This window comes from Petaurus breviceps, unplaced genomic scaffold (assembly GCF_028583685.1).
Source record: "Petaurus breviceps papuanus isolate PSGF00001 unplaced genomic scaffold, PetGlider_PUasm1.0 90696, whole genome shotgun sequence".
NCBI lineage: Eukaryota > Metazoa > Chordata > Mammalia > Diprotodontia > Petauridae > Petaurus > Petaurus breviceps.
The window spans coordinates 2,097,692-2,115,636 of NW_027187314.1; the positions used below are offsets into that span (position 1 = coordinate 2,097,692).

Genomic DNA, 17,945 nt, shown 5'->3' on the forward strand with positions numbered 1-17,945 from the left:
AGAAATTTGAACTTAAACAAGGTGTTAATTCAATAGCTGAAGCAAGGTGTGAACTACTTCTGTACTTTATTATAAACATTGACTTTTTTGCCAACAAGGTAACAGGCTCTTGATGTTTCCATTGCATTAATATTTCTAGCTCTGTGGAGGATCTAGACTAGAGGGTTTTTCTTTTATTTAAAAAAAAACAAACAACATCATCTAAAGGCTAGGAAGTTTTATTTAGAAATTAACCATGGAAGCAGATGACTTGAAAAGAGAAAAAAAATCAGCATCATTTCCTTTACCTACATTTCTGAAAAGTACACCCAAAGGCATGTTTGATCGTTGTCATAATATTAGGTGTTTTTAGTAATATTGTATCAAAATACATCATTTGATAATGAGATTAGTTTTTAACATCGTGGATGAAATCTGGGACTCCTTAAATATTTCAGAACTTTAAAAAAAATGTAAACATTCTGCTAATATTCCCTACATATTGTTGATAATGTACATAACAGATTACTTAAGTACATGGACATGAATCAACACTTGACTCTGTCTCCCTCCTAGTGTTACTCTTGATTAAGAACTGTTACACTGAGCCAATTCCTGCAGGAAAATGTTTCCATAAATGTCTGACTAGCTCAGGCCCTTAATGTGCTTTGCATATTTGCGCTGACAAGTCTCATCTCAGAAAACAATTTTCATATTATGCAAATAAAGATTTTGGTAAATAGGATAGTTTTTTTTTTCACTTATGTCTTCACATACATGGAACAGCTATTAGATGATTAATGACAAGGGCAGATGGTAACATCAGACTTTGAAGAATTATGTAGATATGATAAAAATAGTGGCTAATAATGAAATCAAATCACATTGTTTTAGGTTAACTGGAAATAGGGACCTATACTGCCTTTTTTTTAACACTGACTCTTAAATCACTTTTATACTCAATATAAAGTCACATTTCCTTTTTTAGCATTTGAATCCTCAATTTAAATATTCTTCTCATTTCTTATTATAGCTGAATAGTGTTTGCATTGCTAACAGTCCAATAAATTCAATTTAATTCAGTTTATCTTCTGAATTAGCTTATTACTACAGAATTCAAATTTTACTTCTCTTTGGTCACTGAATGAAGATTTGATGCCACATAAGTACATATAAATGATATTTTTATGATAAAGATTCTTGAAGAAATGACTTGTAATCCCAAATTGGTTTTATAAGTGACCCCTAAGATAACACCTTGTGTCAGATTCACATACAGCAATCTCCAAAGTCCTGTAAGCTAGAAGTTGTAAACTTGTTATTTTTCATTTAATTATTACTTTTGTTTTCTGGAAGTATACCCTTTTCATTCTTTTTATTAATGGAAGGAAGTTCACTTTTTACTTAGTAGCAAAAAAGATTCCACCAGTTGGTTCATTCTAGAAATGGCACTGTAGTTACTACACCTAGTGTCTCTATGAAGTGTGTGCTCTGTGAAGTGTACAAATTATCACACATGTGCATTGAGAGGCATGAAGAAACACCAAATATTCCTCTTAATCAGATCTCAAATATGTGTGGTACCTCTGTTTGCATATCCTAAAATGGACGTCATGTTCTAAGAATTACATTTGTGAAATCTGTAGTATTTATATCATATCCTATGTCCTATTTGTGTTCCCAACTTGATAATACAGGTACATTTTGTTTTGTCACAAAAAGGAGTTAACTTTACTACTATTTATCCCTGGTCCCTAGATTCCTTATCTCCTTGAGGTATATATAACAATATGACATCTATTCTTCATGGGGCTAGCAGACTTCCACAAAGTGGTTCTACAGTCATTGAGAAGTTGACTGCTTCAACTAGCCACTGGAGTTGGGTGATGTAGTTGTTGTTTGTTTGTGTCTGACTCTTTATGACCTCATTTGAGATTTTCTTGGCAAGGATACTGGAGAGGTTTGCCATTTCCTCCAGCTCATTTTACAAATGAAGAAACTGAGGCAAACAGGGTTAAGTGACTTGCCCAGGATCACACAGCTAGTAAGTGTCCGAAGCTGGAGTTGAACATCAGGCCTTCCTGACTCTCCAGGTCTGGCACATTGTGCACTGTGCTGCCTAGCTGGGTGATGTAATGGAATAGCTGAATGTACAAGATTTTATGCAGTTCTTGGTAGTGTGAAACCCAAAACTTACTGTCTGAATCAATTAGCTCTTAGGATTACTAAGTTAAGAAAGTTATTACAGTGTATTAGTAGCATAGGAAAGCATTATAGAATTCTCTGAGGGAGTATCTCAAATGAGAGTATATTTTTAGATTACAAATAAGCCAGTTAAGGTATAGTTATGTCACTCAGGTTAGAGAATTAAAGCCCCTCATGCTTAGCGCCTGTGTGACATTGGGCAAGTTACTTATTGTCCTGTACTTCAATTGCTTCATCTGTAAAATGTTGAGGAGACTGGTGTAGATGACCTCTGTAGGCCCTCCCAGTTCTATATTGATGATCCTGTGGTACTTAATGCAGGATAACCTTTATAGCAAATTCTCACTGATGTTAGGATATGTTAGGGTAGTGGTCTTCTCTGAATCAGGTGAGGGATGCCTTTATGCATAAGTAAAAAAATAATTTTAAGGAACATTGAGTGAATACTGTATAGGGGGCTTTACAAAATCATGAAATAGAAAGTTGATGATATATTTTATAGGTCAAAGAGGTCTTTAATGGTCATGGCCTCTGTACTGCTGAAATAGGAGTGATTCTGTATCAGGGGTCCTTTTCTATACTGTGCATTATAATAAGGATTATCCTATTTGCCATTTTGCTGGGTCTTTCAGTCTCTTTAATCAGGTGGATCCTAGCTTCAGAATAAACAACAAGTGTTTTCATTTTAACTATTGCATAACATGAAGAAGTGGTCCAAGCTTGTCAGTGTCTCCTGAAGAAGCAGTGGTGTGTAGAATTACGTTTGGAATTGGCTGGGCTCAGCACAGAGAAGGGGTTGATTGTTGCAAGAAACAAAAAAATAGAAGGATTCACATTATAATCAGTTTTGCAGAACAGCTGGGTGCTTTGAATAGTCATAATTTAATTGTGTGGTTTGAATATTAAATTCTATTATGTTTCAGACAAGAGAAAGAGGTAGTGTGAGTTGTTGGATGTTGGTCCAGTGTGGTGATGACTTTTCATTTGAGAGATAGCAAATCACAGAAGCCCTGTGTGAGCCAATTATATTTAATAAATTTTTCTCTTCCTGGAGGAAAAAATTTGATGCTGATTTGAGAAGGATTGGCCTTTCTTAGCACTGCCTCTCTTAGGTTAACCTTTATTTTCTTGGGATGCTACCAGATATGCTTGAGCTTGAAACATTGCATTCTGTTTTTCTAGTGGCCACATATTTTGTTCTTGTAGCACTGTCATCCTACAAATGTTACATGCTATTTTTTATCCCTGCCCATTGTCCTTTATTTGATACTATTATCAGCCAGGATTCATCATCCCTGCCACGCTTTCTTATCCATGTGCCCTTTATGTAGTGTGAAATACACAACTACTTTTCTTAAATGGGCTCATTTTGCCCCAAAGCCTTAAAGCATGCATTATGGGGCAGCAAGTTAAATCCTTGTAATATTTACGGTGATACTGTTAAGCTAATGAAAGGATTACATGTAATGCCTTTCATCATCATCCCTAAAAAGCATTTCTGATAAGATTAATGGTTATTATAGAGTGTTCTCACTTTGTTTCTCTGAAGTGGCAGATGGAACTGTTTAATCTAGTGGGTGCTGTCTTGTTGGTTTCATGTGTCACCCAAAAAATAGAACATGACACATGCTGGATTTACATTCTTGAACTCCAGATTTGACACTAGGAGATCAGCATTTAGTTGTCTTCATACTTTTGGGGTCACATGAATTGTATAATAATGTCTTCGTGGTTTAGTGTTTTAAAAAAATATGCAAATATTTTCTCACCTTCACCTTTGATTCCTATTTGAGTATTTCCCCCTCTTCCCCAACAGGTTTATATGTGCCATATATTTTTTTTTAGGATGGATCCAACCTAAGTGCCAGTCAAAGAGCTTATGCTCCTGAGCAGCTGCAAAAACAGGACAACCTGACCATCGATACTCAGTACTACCTGTCACAGCAGGTTCACCCTGTTGTGGCTCGAATCTGTGAACCAATAGATGGAATTGATGCTGCTCTTATCGCAGCTTGGTTAGGTAAGCTCCCAGCACTCCGTGAAAAGCTAACACAGAGCAAGAAAAGTAGACTGCTCCTTTGAGAGCTGTGAGCCTCAGATTTTAATTGAGAGATTACATGCCTTATTCATAGTAAAGAAAGAGGCATGGTTATTCAGTCTTCTTCACCTTACTTTGAGGTTAACTCTAGTTTTTACTATTAAAGTCTTATTCATTGGTATAAATAATATCTTATTTGTTATCCATGTTGATTTATACCGTATATTGGAAAACACTTTCACACAAGGTAGATGCGTGTGTGTGTGTGTGTGTGTGTGTGTGTATAAAATCTCAATTCTTTATTTTGCACTTAATCATTGCAGTTTTGTTATATCTTCACCTAAGCTCATCTTCTCCCTAAAAGTAGCTCTACTTTTTGATTTCTAGATTTTTGTTAGCGGTGCCACCATTCTACATTCTCAGGCTAGGAAAACCTTCATTATCATTGATTTCTTACTTTCACCTTTCCCTCTAAAATCCAGTTATTTGTCAAATTGTGTAAGTTCTTCCTCCAAAATATCATTCTCAGAGTTGTCTCAAGTCTAGCCCTCTTATCTTGAAATTTAGAGTCCTGTAGCCTTGTCTTAACTTGCCATTTCTGTCTTCTCTCATTAGCTCTGCTCACTTTGTCTTGAGCATATTTGGCATCTTGCCACTTCCATGCTTTTATTCTTTCTACCTGTAATTCCTTCCTTAGTCTTTGCTTCCTCAAATGCTCTTCACTTAAATTCCTCCTATTCCCTGAACCTTTACAGGCTATTTCCAACTAAATGTGATTTCCCTCCCCTTTGAACTCGTAGAACTGCTCCTCCTGGTATTCTTATATTTGCTGTTAATGTTTTAGCTCTTCATGTGATTGGGACCTCTCCCCAAAAGACTTGATAGCAGATTACAGTTTATTCTTTATGTCTCCTATATAACTTAAGTACATAATGAGTTGCTTAACTATTTTTGATTGGGTTCAGTTTTCTACATATAATTATAAATGATATATTTTCAGTCTTGATATTATTCATTATGTTCTACTACCCAGTTATTGTCATCTCAGTAAAGGAAAACTTGCTTCAATTTACCTTAAATAAAACTGAATGAGGAAGATGAATATTTTTCAGGAGTGATCATATCAAATCATTACCAGGCCAAGTATTTTTTGGATTACCACACTTTTATCCCCCTCTTCCTCCTTAATTGCTGTGGATAAGAGATAATTAACAATATGACCTAAAAAATGATTAGAATCTCATTATTTCTGAAAATACAAATATTAATTATATTGTTTTCATTTGCCATAATTTTCCAGCATCTTGTATCCTGTATAAAAATTGTTCTTTTTATTCATAATTCTGAGTGATGGATAGATCCTTTAGAACCAAAACTTGATCTTAATTTTTCCTAGGTAATCATTCTGTAATTCACATATGGATAAATAAAAAACACAGCCAGCTTTAAGAAATAAATGCAGGAATGAAGAGGTCACTGGTCTGTGTAGTATACATCAGAAATTAATCTGCATTTGACTTCCCTGAAGTGTTAGTAGTGTGGGGAGAAGTATAGGGATGGTAACTAGGAAGTTGATACTTGTAGTTTATTATGGTGATAGCTTCTTATTCTGTGGTTAATTTTTGGATTAGACTAGCTGTAATAGCCCATTTATAAATAGCTACATATAAATGGAAATTCATTAAGAGGACCTTTCTTGCTACCTGAAGAGGACCCAGCCTAACAGTAATAAATATATGAGCAAAAAAGTTTGTCTGGTCACATTGTGATAGCAGGGAATAATTGATGGATAACTTGTCTTTCTTTTGGTATCCTTTATTTCAGCTTCCTTGTATGTTTTGTCTTAGTGTGTTAGAAAGTAAGGAGCTATCTTTCTATTTGCATTTTTATTTCCAGTACTTAGCTCAGTGCCTGATACATAGTAAGTGCTAAGTAAATGCTTGTTGACTCATCCATAACTATCCCTTTGATCAAACCTACTACTTCATAAGCTTCAGTTAGAAAACATCAATTACTACTCACTCATATGCCTGTTTTCTAATCTTTGTGCTTCTTTGGCATCCTTGCAGTGTCCAGAGAAACCTAGAACTCCCTGCTCCCTCTGTCCCCATGTTGGGTGGGCTTTCCTGAGTAGGCAGTGATGTATTGTGAGCTGCGTCATTGGAAGGAACTCTCACATTGTTAGGATAACAGATCCATTTGGATATTTAAGTATTGTGGTTCTTGTTATTCAGTCATTTCACTTTAAAATGTCTGACTCTTCATGACCCCATTTGTGTTTTCTTGGCAAACATGCTGAAGTGGTTTGCCATTTCCTTCTCCAGTTGATTTTACAGATGAGGAAACTGAGGCAAACAATGGTTACATGACTTGCCTAGGGTCACACATCTAGTGTCTGAATCTAGATTTGAACTCAAGAAGACGAGTCTTCCTGACTCCGGACCTAGCTCTCTAATCCACTCTGTCACCTAACTGCCACTGTGATGATGATACATCTGCCCATAAATTCTGGCTTCTTGGTGGTAGCATCTGTTTACCATTGACTTGTATCTTTGTGGTAGGTGTTACCAGATAACTATTGTAAGATACAATATGACTATTAAAAACATATGGAAACATACATAGCTCCTTTGAGTATCTTAAATTTTATCTCTTTTTCTATTCTTATTTCTTGTCCCTTTGTAAGTTATTCATAGGGTCCCAAAATGGGTAATCCCGCCCCCCCCCAGGGTCTTGGGGGATGTAGTAGCCTTGGGCAATGCAAATTTCAAAACAAAACACCATTAAAGGTTAAAGAAAGTATATTGGGGGGGGAGTGCTGAGTAATTTTTTTTTTAATATGGAGGTATGCCAAATAATTTTGGGAGCATCTGCTAGATCATAGAATCATAATTAGAAGACTTTGAAAGTCCTCTAGTCTTAGTTGTGCTATACATGTGAGTGTTTCCCTGTTCTCCTTCCCCACAAACACTGCAAAGTGTGGTGGGAAGTGATTTCTCATATTTCTTATTTGAAGCCAAGTTTTCTTTTTGTAATTCTGCAATATCCATTTTTGATTTGTGGTAGATGTTCTTTTCATTCGCATTGTTATAGTTATTGTGTATATGTTTTTCTGGACTCTATTCCCAAAGAACAAATTTAATGCATTTTTCTCATTCTAGTCCTTCAGGAACGTGAAGTTCCTTTTAATTAATTAATTAATTAAATTCCCAGTATCCCTTTTAATCTTAGTCTTCTGTCAGGCTAAATACATCCACATCTTTCTATGTTATGGTCTCAAAGCCTTTCACTATCTTGGTAATCCTCCTGGACACACCAGTTTGTATTGACAAATATATTCTTCTTTAAAATGGGGTACCCATATCTGAGCACAGTTCTCTAGTTGGAGTTTTAGAGATTATAAGGGGTCTATCAACTTCCTTGTTTCTGTGCCTCTTAGAAGCATCCAGGATAGCATTAATTTTATGGTTTCATTGATTTCTTTATTATTACTATTTAGGATCAGCTGTTCAAGCAGTTTTTAATCCATTCAGGCCATCTCTTTTCATCTTGTCCAGAAGAGTTATATGGGTGGCTTAAACAAAAGTCCTTTTTTCTCCCTCGTGTCTGGGTCTGGATTAGAAGTACCAGAACCACACACAGGCCTAATCTCACTCCTGATCAGCAGGCTGCTCTGTTTCTTTCCTTGACTGGTTTGTCCCTCCAAAGACCTCTTTCCCTTCCTACCCCCTATCTTGTTTCCAGGGGCTTACAGACAGTGTGTATACAGTGTCAGCTTTAGTCCCAGTGCAAATTTGGCTTCCCCCAAGAGCAGGGATTATAGGCATATACCACCTGGCTTTTAAAAATCCTGCTAAAATTTTGATATTTTCTCTCTGGCACCCCTCCTTTTTCTGCTGGTTGAGCAGATTATTTGAAAGATCTGTGATTTCATCATTATAGGGAACTCTTGGTATGGGAACTTTCAGTGCAGTTGACAGCCCATTTATAAGTTTTAGGGAGTTGATGTGAGGTCCATCGAAGCTGCATGACAGCATCAGAGGTAGGATTTGAATGTTGGTCTTCCTATTATAAAAGCCCAACACACTCTCCCTCTTTGGTCATACTGCCTCTGCCTTGTCTGATACAAAAAACCTGTCAAAAAAGAAATGAGGAGTGTGGCATGATGTATTCCCAATGAAGCCCCCCTTTTTTAAAATGTGCTCACAATTTTTTCCATTAATAACAAGTTCTAGAATTTCATTAGCAAGTTAAGTCAAACCATCTTGCCTTTTTTTCAAATCAGTAGACTGCTTCATTCACATCATTGTACTTTCCCTTCTGGGCACCAAATCCATCCCTACTCCATTCTTTTTAGGATTGTAGTTTTAAAGTTTGAAGGGACCTTGGAGGCCATCTAATCCAAACCCCATATTTTACAGATGAGGAAACTAAGGGATAAGGTCACAGAGAGAGTAAGTACTAGAGCTAGGGTTTGAACTAAATACTCTGGTTATCAATGCAATATTATTTCTACCTTGCCACTTTGCATCCCTTATTGCCTCTGATACTGGGGTGGGGAGGAGTAAAATCCTTTGGATTTCTTTGCATTCAGTGCCACCTCAGCTCAGTAAAAACCTGATACTGTTTTTAGGAATACTAGTTAGAATGTTGCCGTTTTTGAGCACTCAAGATTAGTCACAGACATCTGTCTCTCTTAAAGCTGGCAACACTTTGCCTCACTTTGTCATGTTGCAGTTTTGGGGTTAGTCTGGTATAGGCCAGGAATCCTCAATCAGCAGAATGTACATCTGCTAATAATTGTTCTTGAAACTTTGAATGGTAGTTCTCCAAGTTATCTACTAGATTCCATCCTTTCCCTTACTTGGGGACTTGCCCTGTTCAATAAAGGGACTTGAACATCACTATGATCCAATCCCTTCTCTTCCCCTCTAAAATGAAAAAATAGGTACTCTTCTAAAAAGGTTGGGATGCCTGGTATAGGTTATAATTGGGGAGGTTCACAGTCTTGAAGAAGGGTGGGGGTGGTAAGTGGTGGTGATAACGAAGAGAGTTTTAGGTGAGTGTGTGGCTTCTAAGAAGTATTAGCTGTAGGCATAAAATTACTGTAATTTGTTTTTCTGTTTTCTTTAAAAACTGCAGTTAGTGAGCTGACACTGTTAAATAACTTGAAGTGTACAAATGTATACATAAAATACAAGCCTTCCAACTGATTAATCACATACATAAAATAATTCTCTTGCTTCTAATGTAGTTTATATCTGATTAATGAAGTGTATTACAGTGTAGGAACTTCAGTGAAGTTTGCTACATTTTTGTCCTTTTAAGCTGTTTCAAAGAATTCTAGAATAATGGCATAATTTCATTTAAGAAAATTATTAAGTTCACAATTTTTATTTTTAAGAGTCTTTTGTGGAAATCAACTATATTTCTCTGCCACTTTTTTACTTCTCTATGGCTCCTTTCCTATTGTGTTCCTTTAAAAGAAAGCCAAGCTTCCAGTGTTGAATTTATCCTGTGATTTCTTTTTGCATAAATTAATAAATCCTCTGAATATTTCTCCATGACAAGATGACACCTAATCACTGTGAGATGTCCTTTGTTTATTTCTATATGTTGACTAGAGGATGACCATATAAATTAAACAACACATATGGTTTAAAGTAGTATAGATCCTTAATGATTGCATAGGATAAAAATTGGATGATATAGCTTATAAATATCATGTAGTAGATGCCCAATAAATGCATGTTGGTTAACTCCTTATTCCATAGGTTAAATGCTCATATTTTGGTAGACTATACATAACATTATTGCTATTGAATTTGTAAAGAACCACATTTCACTATATTTCAATTCCTGAATAGAAAGAATAACTCTCTAGGCATCATCTGCACTAAAATTTGAGACCCATTTAGCTTTTGTGCTCCAAATTGTATAGTTTCTTCCCTTCTTATTCCAATGTGAATTCTACATGTTTTAGGGTGAACATGAGATAGGATAAAATATTCACAAAATAATCAAGTACCTAATAGAAGAGACCAATGAAAAAATGTTTATTCAGTGTCTTTAGGTTTAAGAAAAAAATGGATAATTCATGGTCTTAATAGTAATTGTAGTTTAAATTTGTATAGTTTTATTGTTGCCATGACAATGTATATAGGGTAAAATAGTCCCCAAAATATATTTTTCCATGGTCATAGGATCAAAGACTTATAGAAGTCGTCTAGTTCCCTCATTTTAGAAATGAGGGAATTGAGGCCCATTGAAGTTAAGTAATTTACATACTCAAGTTCAAACAACTGAATGTGTGAGATGGTTAGAACTAAGGTCAGTGCTGGTATAGTGGATAGAGTATTTGGACTTAGGGCCAGGAAGACCTGAGTTCAGATCCTATCTCAAGTCACTAGCTGTGTGTTTCTCATTCTCAGTTTCCTTATCTATACAAGGGAAGTAAAAATACCACCTCTCTCAGAGTGTAATTGTGAGGATAAAATGAGATTATATAAGATGTTTTGTAAACTTATGTGCTATATAAATTCCGTTGTTAGTATTTTTAATTAGCATAAGAACAGTTTCATATTTCATGGAATTGCAGAACATAACATATAATCTTTGTGAGGATACAAGCTATGGCTTTATTTTCAGGCTTGTTCCTGTTTAGTGTCTAACTCTTTGGGGGGAGGAAGAGGCCAAATGACAACAATTTCATTAGTGCGAGGAGCTTCTTCTGGTGAATAACTTTCTGTACTAGTGCATAACTTTGGCATCTTTCCTGTAACTTATGGTCTTAGAGAATTTCCTAGGGCACTGGGAAATTAAATGACTTGCCCAGACTTGCACAGCCAATAACTTGTAAAAGGCAAAACTTTTTTTTCTAACGGATAGCAAATAATTTCCCTCCAAAAGTTTAAACTATTCCCTGAGATAATGTGAATTAAAGTAACTCTTTCAGGCATAGAAGTGGTAAATTCACAAAATAGCCATAAAACTTTAGAATGCTTTCCAAAGAGTCTGCCTTATAGGAAATATGCATTAGAGCAGCATTTCTTGAAAACTTTTTTTGTATCATGGACCATTTTGGCAGACTGGTGAAACCTGTGGGCTCATTGTCAGAATAATTTTATTACCTACTAATTAATAATTGGAAGAAATTATAAATATTTTAGAGGATAGTAAAAATAAAGACATAGGTTTTTTTTCCCCATCCAATTACCATTTTGTTGGCAGGTCTATGAAAGTCTGAAGGAGGGGTTTTAAAGGGGGAGAGAGGAAAAAAGAAAAAAGGAAGTACTGCAAAGCAGGATAGAAGAGGAGATATGCATAATTCTGTTGTGGTTTAAACCCAGGGATGCCAATAACTGTTGTGGTGGGGGCTCTCCCCACCCAAAAACTGTTGTGGTTTCATGATGTGTTGTGGCGGAACCATCTCAAAGAATTCAGAGTCAGCCCACCTCTGATCCAAGTATAGGCATTTATTGAGATTGATGCCTCTCATGAAGCGGGCTAAGTTCTAAGAGGAACCAGCAACTTTAGAGAAAGCAAGGTGGATTTTTATAGGGTAAAGATGCAGTTACATAACAGAAATTTACATGAAAGGCAGGAAGAGTTTGTTAAGGGATTAGGTAATGGAGGAGGGATTCCAACTATGGTTCGGTGGTTAAACATTCTGGTCATTCTGCCCTCCAGTTGGATAGCTATTGTGGTCCTGTCTGGTCAAGTTAGATAGTTAGGTATTGTGGTCCTGTCTTGGTGGATGGATTGATATATTGTGATTGAATACAAGAACACAACCTGTTTCTGTGGGAATGGGTCTGGGGGCAGTGACCAGGTAGAGGCAGTAGCTAGGTTCCCATCACATGGACACACCTGCTATTTCCATGGGAACTAAGAGTTCAGGGACACACCTGTTGTTCTAGTGAGCAGTGAGGCATATATGAAGAAGTTAGGACATGGGGGGAGGGGAGGGCTAGGAAGGTACAGTGGGGCTGCTGTTCAGTGGGGCTGGGCCCATAATGAAGTTAGAATATTGGGACTAGGGGCAGCTTTATTAGGATTCCATCAATTCTGATCAGTTGCTTTTAAATCTGACCATGTCACAGCATTACATAAGAAACCCCCAAAGCTACCTATTGCCTTTCATATCAAACATAAACTCCTTTATTTGACTTTTAAAGGTCTTTGCAATATGCATTCCTGTTATGGCCCATGATAGTCCAGCCAGACTGGCCTTCATCCTTTTCCTCACACACTAATGTTCCATCTCTTATCTGCCTTCCTCCCATACCTAGAATAAACTACCTCTTTGCTTCTGCCTCTTAAAAACCTTGTTTCTGTCAAAATTTAGCTTAAATACAGTGAACATTAAAACTTTCCTCATCTTTTTTGGTTGCCAGTATCCTCTTTCCCCCCCTCATGCAATAATAACTCTGTCATGACAGTCTAGTGATAGTTTCATTTTAAATGCTTGCTATCAGTCAGCTGTATTTGCGCTATGATAAAGCCAGAAGGTTATGATTCATTTTATGAGATAAGTTTTTGTTTTTTATGAAAACATTCAGAGGAGGAAATTTTTAGTTTACAAGCCCATATGTTTTACTATACAAACAGCTGATCAAAACATACCTGTTGCACAAGGACACGTAGATTCTAATACTGAATCACTTGGGCTGAGTTTTCCCATTTGGGCACTTTTTAATATTCCTATTTCTAAGTACAAAAAGAGAGAGTTTGTGAAAGTAAATCAGTTTAACTATTTGTTAGTAATGAATTTACTAAAGGATAGAAAAAAGATAGGTGGATTGCTAAAGTCAGGGTGGTGGGTGTCTGTGAGTTTTATATTTATTCAAGTGTTCCTTTTAGCCACTAAGATGAATAATTTAGAATTGGTTTTACCATTGTTGATTACAGTTTCAGATTATGGACAGTTTATTTTTATAGGGAATAAAGAAATTTTCCTACAGGTAATAATATTATTATGTATCTAGGATGATTGACCGCCAGTGGTATTTCTTCATCTTGGGAGAATGTTGGCAAGTATATTTTTTAAAAAGCCAACTTGAGCAGATCAGTGACCATCCAAACAATGGAACAGCCTTGCTGATGGCATTAAGAAACTACTGAATAATATAGAGTCTGTATTTTATCCAAAAAAAACCTCACTCTAATTGTACAAAGATTATGGACATCTTGAATAAATTGCATATTGCTAAAGTCATTTAAACATAATATTTTCCATGAATATTTATTTAAACAGGAACCATATCATCCATGAAAGAGTAATTTTTTATATATCAAAACTGATGTTATATAATATTTTAAGATTTGCAAAATACTTCATATATTTTTATTTGAATCACAACAAAGTTGTGAGGTGTGTAGTATGTGTGGTTTGTTGTTGTTATTTCAGTTGTGTCCTCTTTAAGACCCTATTTGCAGTTTTTTCGACAGAGATACTGGATAAGTTTGCCATTTCCTTTTCCAGCTCATTTTAGAGATGAGGAAACTTAGGCAAACCAGGGTTATGTGACGCCCAGATTCAAACTGCTAATAAGTGACTCTGGCCAGATTTTAACTCAGGAAGGTGGGTCTTCCTGACTTCAGGCCCAGTACTCTATCCAATATGCCAGCTTTTCCCTGTTTTCCAAATGAGAAAAGTGAGGCTCAGAGAGATTAGGTGACTTGCCCATGATTATACAGTTAATATATAATAATATAGCAGAATAATAAGACTTAGAGATGAGAGTTGAAGCCAGTCTTTCCTGACTGCAAATCCAGTGTTCTTTACATTGGTACCTCAAATATTTTATTACACTGTGTCCTTTGCAGGGAAGATAAAAGTAATAGAAAAAAAATAAATTTTCCCATCATGCCTATTTATTGTGAAGTAAATCACAGATTTCTATTTCCATAAGTGACTACTCTTTCTGCAGACATGAAAATGAATGTTTCTTGGCTTGTTCTCTGTTAGTAAACACCTGAGGTGATCTGTCAAAAACATTCCATTAAAAATAGAAGCTCTTTTCCTTAAGTACTGTATCATCTTTTTTCCTTAATGCCTACCATCCAGGGACAGTTCCTTATACAAGAGGTTAGCAATCTAGAATTTATTTTTCTACACATTACCTAAAAACTAATTTGGTTACTGTTTGGTCCAGCTGTTTATTATAATTGTCTTTATATAGAGAGATAGAGATCTCTCCCTCGACTTCCTCTCACTCTTATTTACTTGCCTTTAACCAGGTCTGAAGCATATAAGATGAATGTTATGATGATAAAGTGGCTGCTTTGGTCAGGTCTGATAATGTGACCAATTTTTTGAATACTAAGTAACCTATAACTGGGCACATGTTTTAAAATTCAAAAGCTCTACCCCTAGGTGGCAGCACCAGATACTGTTTTCCTTTTGTTTCACTTTGGCCCAAAAGAATTATGGTATGAGCAAAGAAACTTTGTCATATGGAGACTATAAAATAAGCAATCTATAAGCAGTTTAAGCAGAATTTAGTTAAGTGCATCTATAGAAGCAAAACTGTTGAGCTTTGTTTTCTGTATAAGCCAAACCACCTCCCATGAAAACATTTTTCCAGGTTATACCATATTTTTAAGTATCTAATTGTATATTTTCTTATATACATATATATATTTATATATGTATTTATATATATATTTCTTTATAAAGAAACATTTAAAACACCTGTTTGACATTTTCCTGTTAGAATTAAGAAATAGGTTCTATGGAAAATTTTTTGACATTGCCAGTAATCCAGAATGGTCACTTTCTTGTAGATTCATTCTGAAATTTTTTTTATTGTAACAAAAAATCCTTCACATTTGTATTTAACACTAAATATCCATTTTTTTTTGAAGATCAAAAATATGTCTCTTTCCTCGTCATTTTTATTTTTATTTTATTTTATTTTTAAGCAATTGGGGTTAAGTAACTTGCTTAAGGTTACATGGCCAGTTATTTTGTGTGGGTGCCAAGTATCTGAGGCCGGAACCTATTCTGGGCCTCCCGATGCCGGGGCTGGCACTCTTACTCACTGCGCCACCTTACTGCCCCCATTTTTATTTTTTTTTAAATTATTCTGAATTTAACAAATACTGAGAAACATGAACATTTCCTAATACAAAGAAGAACAGAAAAAGAGGATTGTATGTGAAACCACAAACCTCTATTTACAATTTCTGTTATATAATAAATTAAATGTAATTTCACAGCTGTCCTGCTTGTCTATTTACCTGTATGTGTGTGCATATGTATTTTTTATACTTCCATGATGACATTGTTTTGCTTTTTAATTCCTTTTTGAGGTGGGAGGAGCATCATGATTACCAGTCTCTTTCTTCCCCTTAATTCATCTTTGCCACTTCTGCCCCCTCAAACTCTACCCTCATAACAAATAAGCATAGTCACTCAAAACAGATCAACACTTTAACCATATCTGAAAATGTCTTGACTCCTAACGCACCTCTAGCCCATCTTCTCACTGTCAGAAATTGTCTTTCAGTTGTTTTTCTTTACAATGTTTTTTACAATGTACACTTTGTTCTCCTGTTTCTAATTGTGTTACTCTTCATTGGTTAATACACAATTTCCCAAGTTTCTTTGAATCTCCCCTTTTTGTCATTTCTCACGAGGTCATACCGTTCTCATGAGGATTTAATATTTTATTACATCCATATGCCGTAAGTTGCCCAGCAGTTCCACAGTTGATAGACACCCCCTTAGTTTCCGGTTGTTTGCTACAGCAAAATGTGCTGTTATGAGTATTTTTGTGCATTTTGAGTCATTCTCCATCCTTCTTTGAACACTTTGGGGGCATATACATAGTAGTGGTGTTGATGGGTTTTGTGCCCTCTGGGGTTCAGTTTAATGGGTTCAGTTAAAGTTTTGAGGTATAATTTCAAATTGCTTTCCAGAATTACTGGCCCACTTCATAGTTTCACTAGCCATATTTTAGTATGTCTGTCCTCCATATTCAATTTTTATCATTATTTTTCTTTAAAAAAAAAAAAAGCCTTGCAATTCTGATGCATATGAGTTGGAACCTGAATTGCTTTAACTGGCACTTTTCTTATTAGTGATTTTGAACATTTTTTCATGTAATTGTTGATAGCTTGAATTTCTTTGAGAACTGCTTGTCCTTATTTTTTGAACATTCTTCCTTAGGGAATAGCTCTTATTCTATATTTGAATTAGTTATCTTGTGTTTCAGACATTCATCTGAGAAATTTGCTTCAAAGACTTTCTCGCCAAGTTCATTGTTTTCCTTATAATTTTAATTGCTGTGATTTTTGTGGGGTTAATAACTTTTAAGTTTTATCTTATAAGAATTGCCTGTTTTGTCTTCTATGATCATCTCTGCCCCTTGTTTTGTCATAAATTCTTCCCCTTTCCATAGTTTCTCTGCTCCTCTAATCTATGATTTGAACTTTTTTATTCAGAACGTATATCCATTTGGAGCCTATTGTGGCACATGGTATAAGATGTTGTTCTGACCCTAATTTCTACCAGACTGCTTTCCAGTTTCTGGGGTTTGGAGATTTATACAAAACTATCCTTCTGCTGCTTTCATTTGCTTTTGGGTCTTGTGTACCTCATCTCTTCTGTTTTTAAGTATTAAATAGACATGATTACTTTGATACTGTTAGTCTCCTTTCTCCTATGTCCCTTTTCTGTTATTTTTCATAAGATGTTTTCACTCTTGTTCCTTCCTGTGAATTATATTGTTATTTCCTTCCTGTGAATTATATTGTTATTTCCTTTACTCTATAAAGTAGCAGTTTTGATAGTTTGATTGGTATGGTCCTGAATAAGTAAACTAAATTAGATGATATTACCACTTTTATTAAATTGGCCTGGCCAACCGTGAGTATTATTTGAGATAGAATTATTTACGTCTGTCTTTTTTTTTTTTTGTGAAGAGTATTTTATAGTTGTACCGATAAGAGGTTCTGTCTCTGATCTGTTTGGTCGACTCCCAGATATTTTATATACTTTGTAGTTATTTTGAATGTATTTCTCCTTTGTCTTGCTGTTGGGTTTTCCAACATGTTTTGGGTGATGTATGGAAAGACTGGTGATTTGTGTTGGCTTACTTTATGTTGGGCTACTCTACTTAAGTTATTGTTTCAATTAGTTCTCTAGTATTCTCTAGATTGTCATTTCAACTGCAAAAAGCAATAGTTTTGTTTATTCTTTGCCTATGCCTATTCCCTCATTTTCTTTCCTCTTGTCCAATTGCCTTGATCGTAGTTATAGTCATTAATATGAAGTAATCTTTGTGATAATGGACATTATTGCTTTACCCCTGATCTTATTGGAAAAGCCTCTAACATTTCTGTTAGAGGCTTTTTATGCATTTATTGAAATAATCATGTTTTTTGTTTTTATGGTCTGTTATGATTATGCTTTTCCTAATATTGAATACACCCTTCATTCATGGTATAAATCTCTAGTATATAATCAGAGTCATAGTATATAATCTTTTAAATATGTTCTGTAGCCACTTTGCTAGTATTTTTCTTTCATTATTTTTGTTTCGGTATTCATTAGGAGTATTGGTATATAATTTTCTTTCTCTGTTTTATCTCCCAGATTTAGATATCAAAATCATATTTATATCATAGAAAGAATTTTGTAAGAATTCTTTCCCTATTTTTTACAGGTTTTTTAAAACATTGGAATTAATTTTATTTATTTCTTATTAAATTTCCT

The 17,945-nt window shown here is 35.2% G+C and overlaps 1 protein-coding gene across 1 annotated transcript in view; it reads left to right on the forward strand.

Moving 5' to 3' along the window:
* The window catches only part of POLA1 (DNA polymerase alpha 1, catalytic subunit), a 344,356-nt gene that overhangs the window by 126,326 nt on the left and 200,085 nt on the right, over nt 1-17,945 (forward strand). Inside the window, exon 32 of the mRNA XM_069065646.1 lies at nt 4,030-4,204. Coding sequence (XP_068921747.1) covers nt 4,030-4,204 — 175 coding nt within the window. The remainder of the gene's footprint in view (nt 1-4,029; nt 4,205-17,945) is intronic.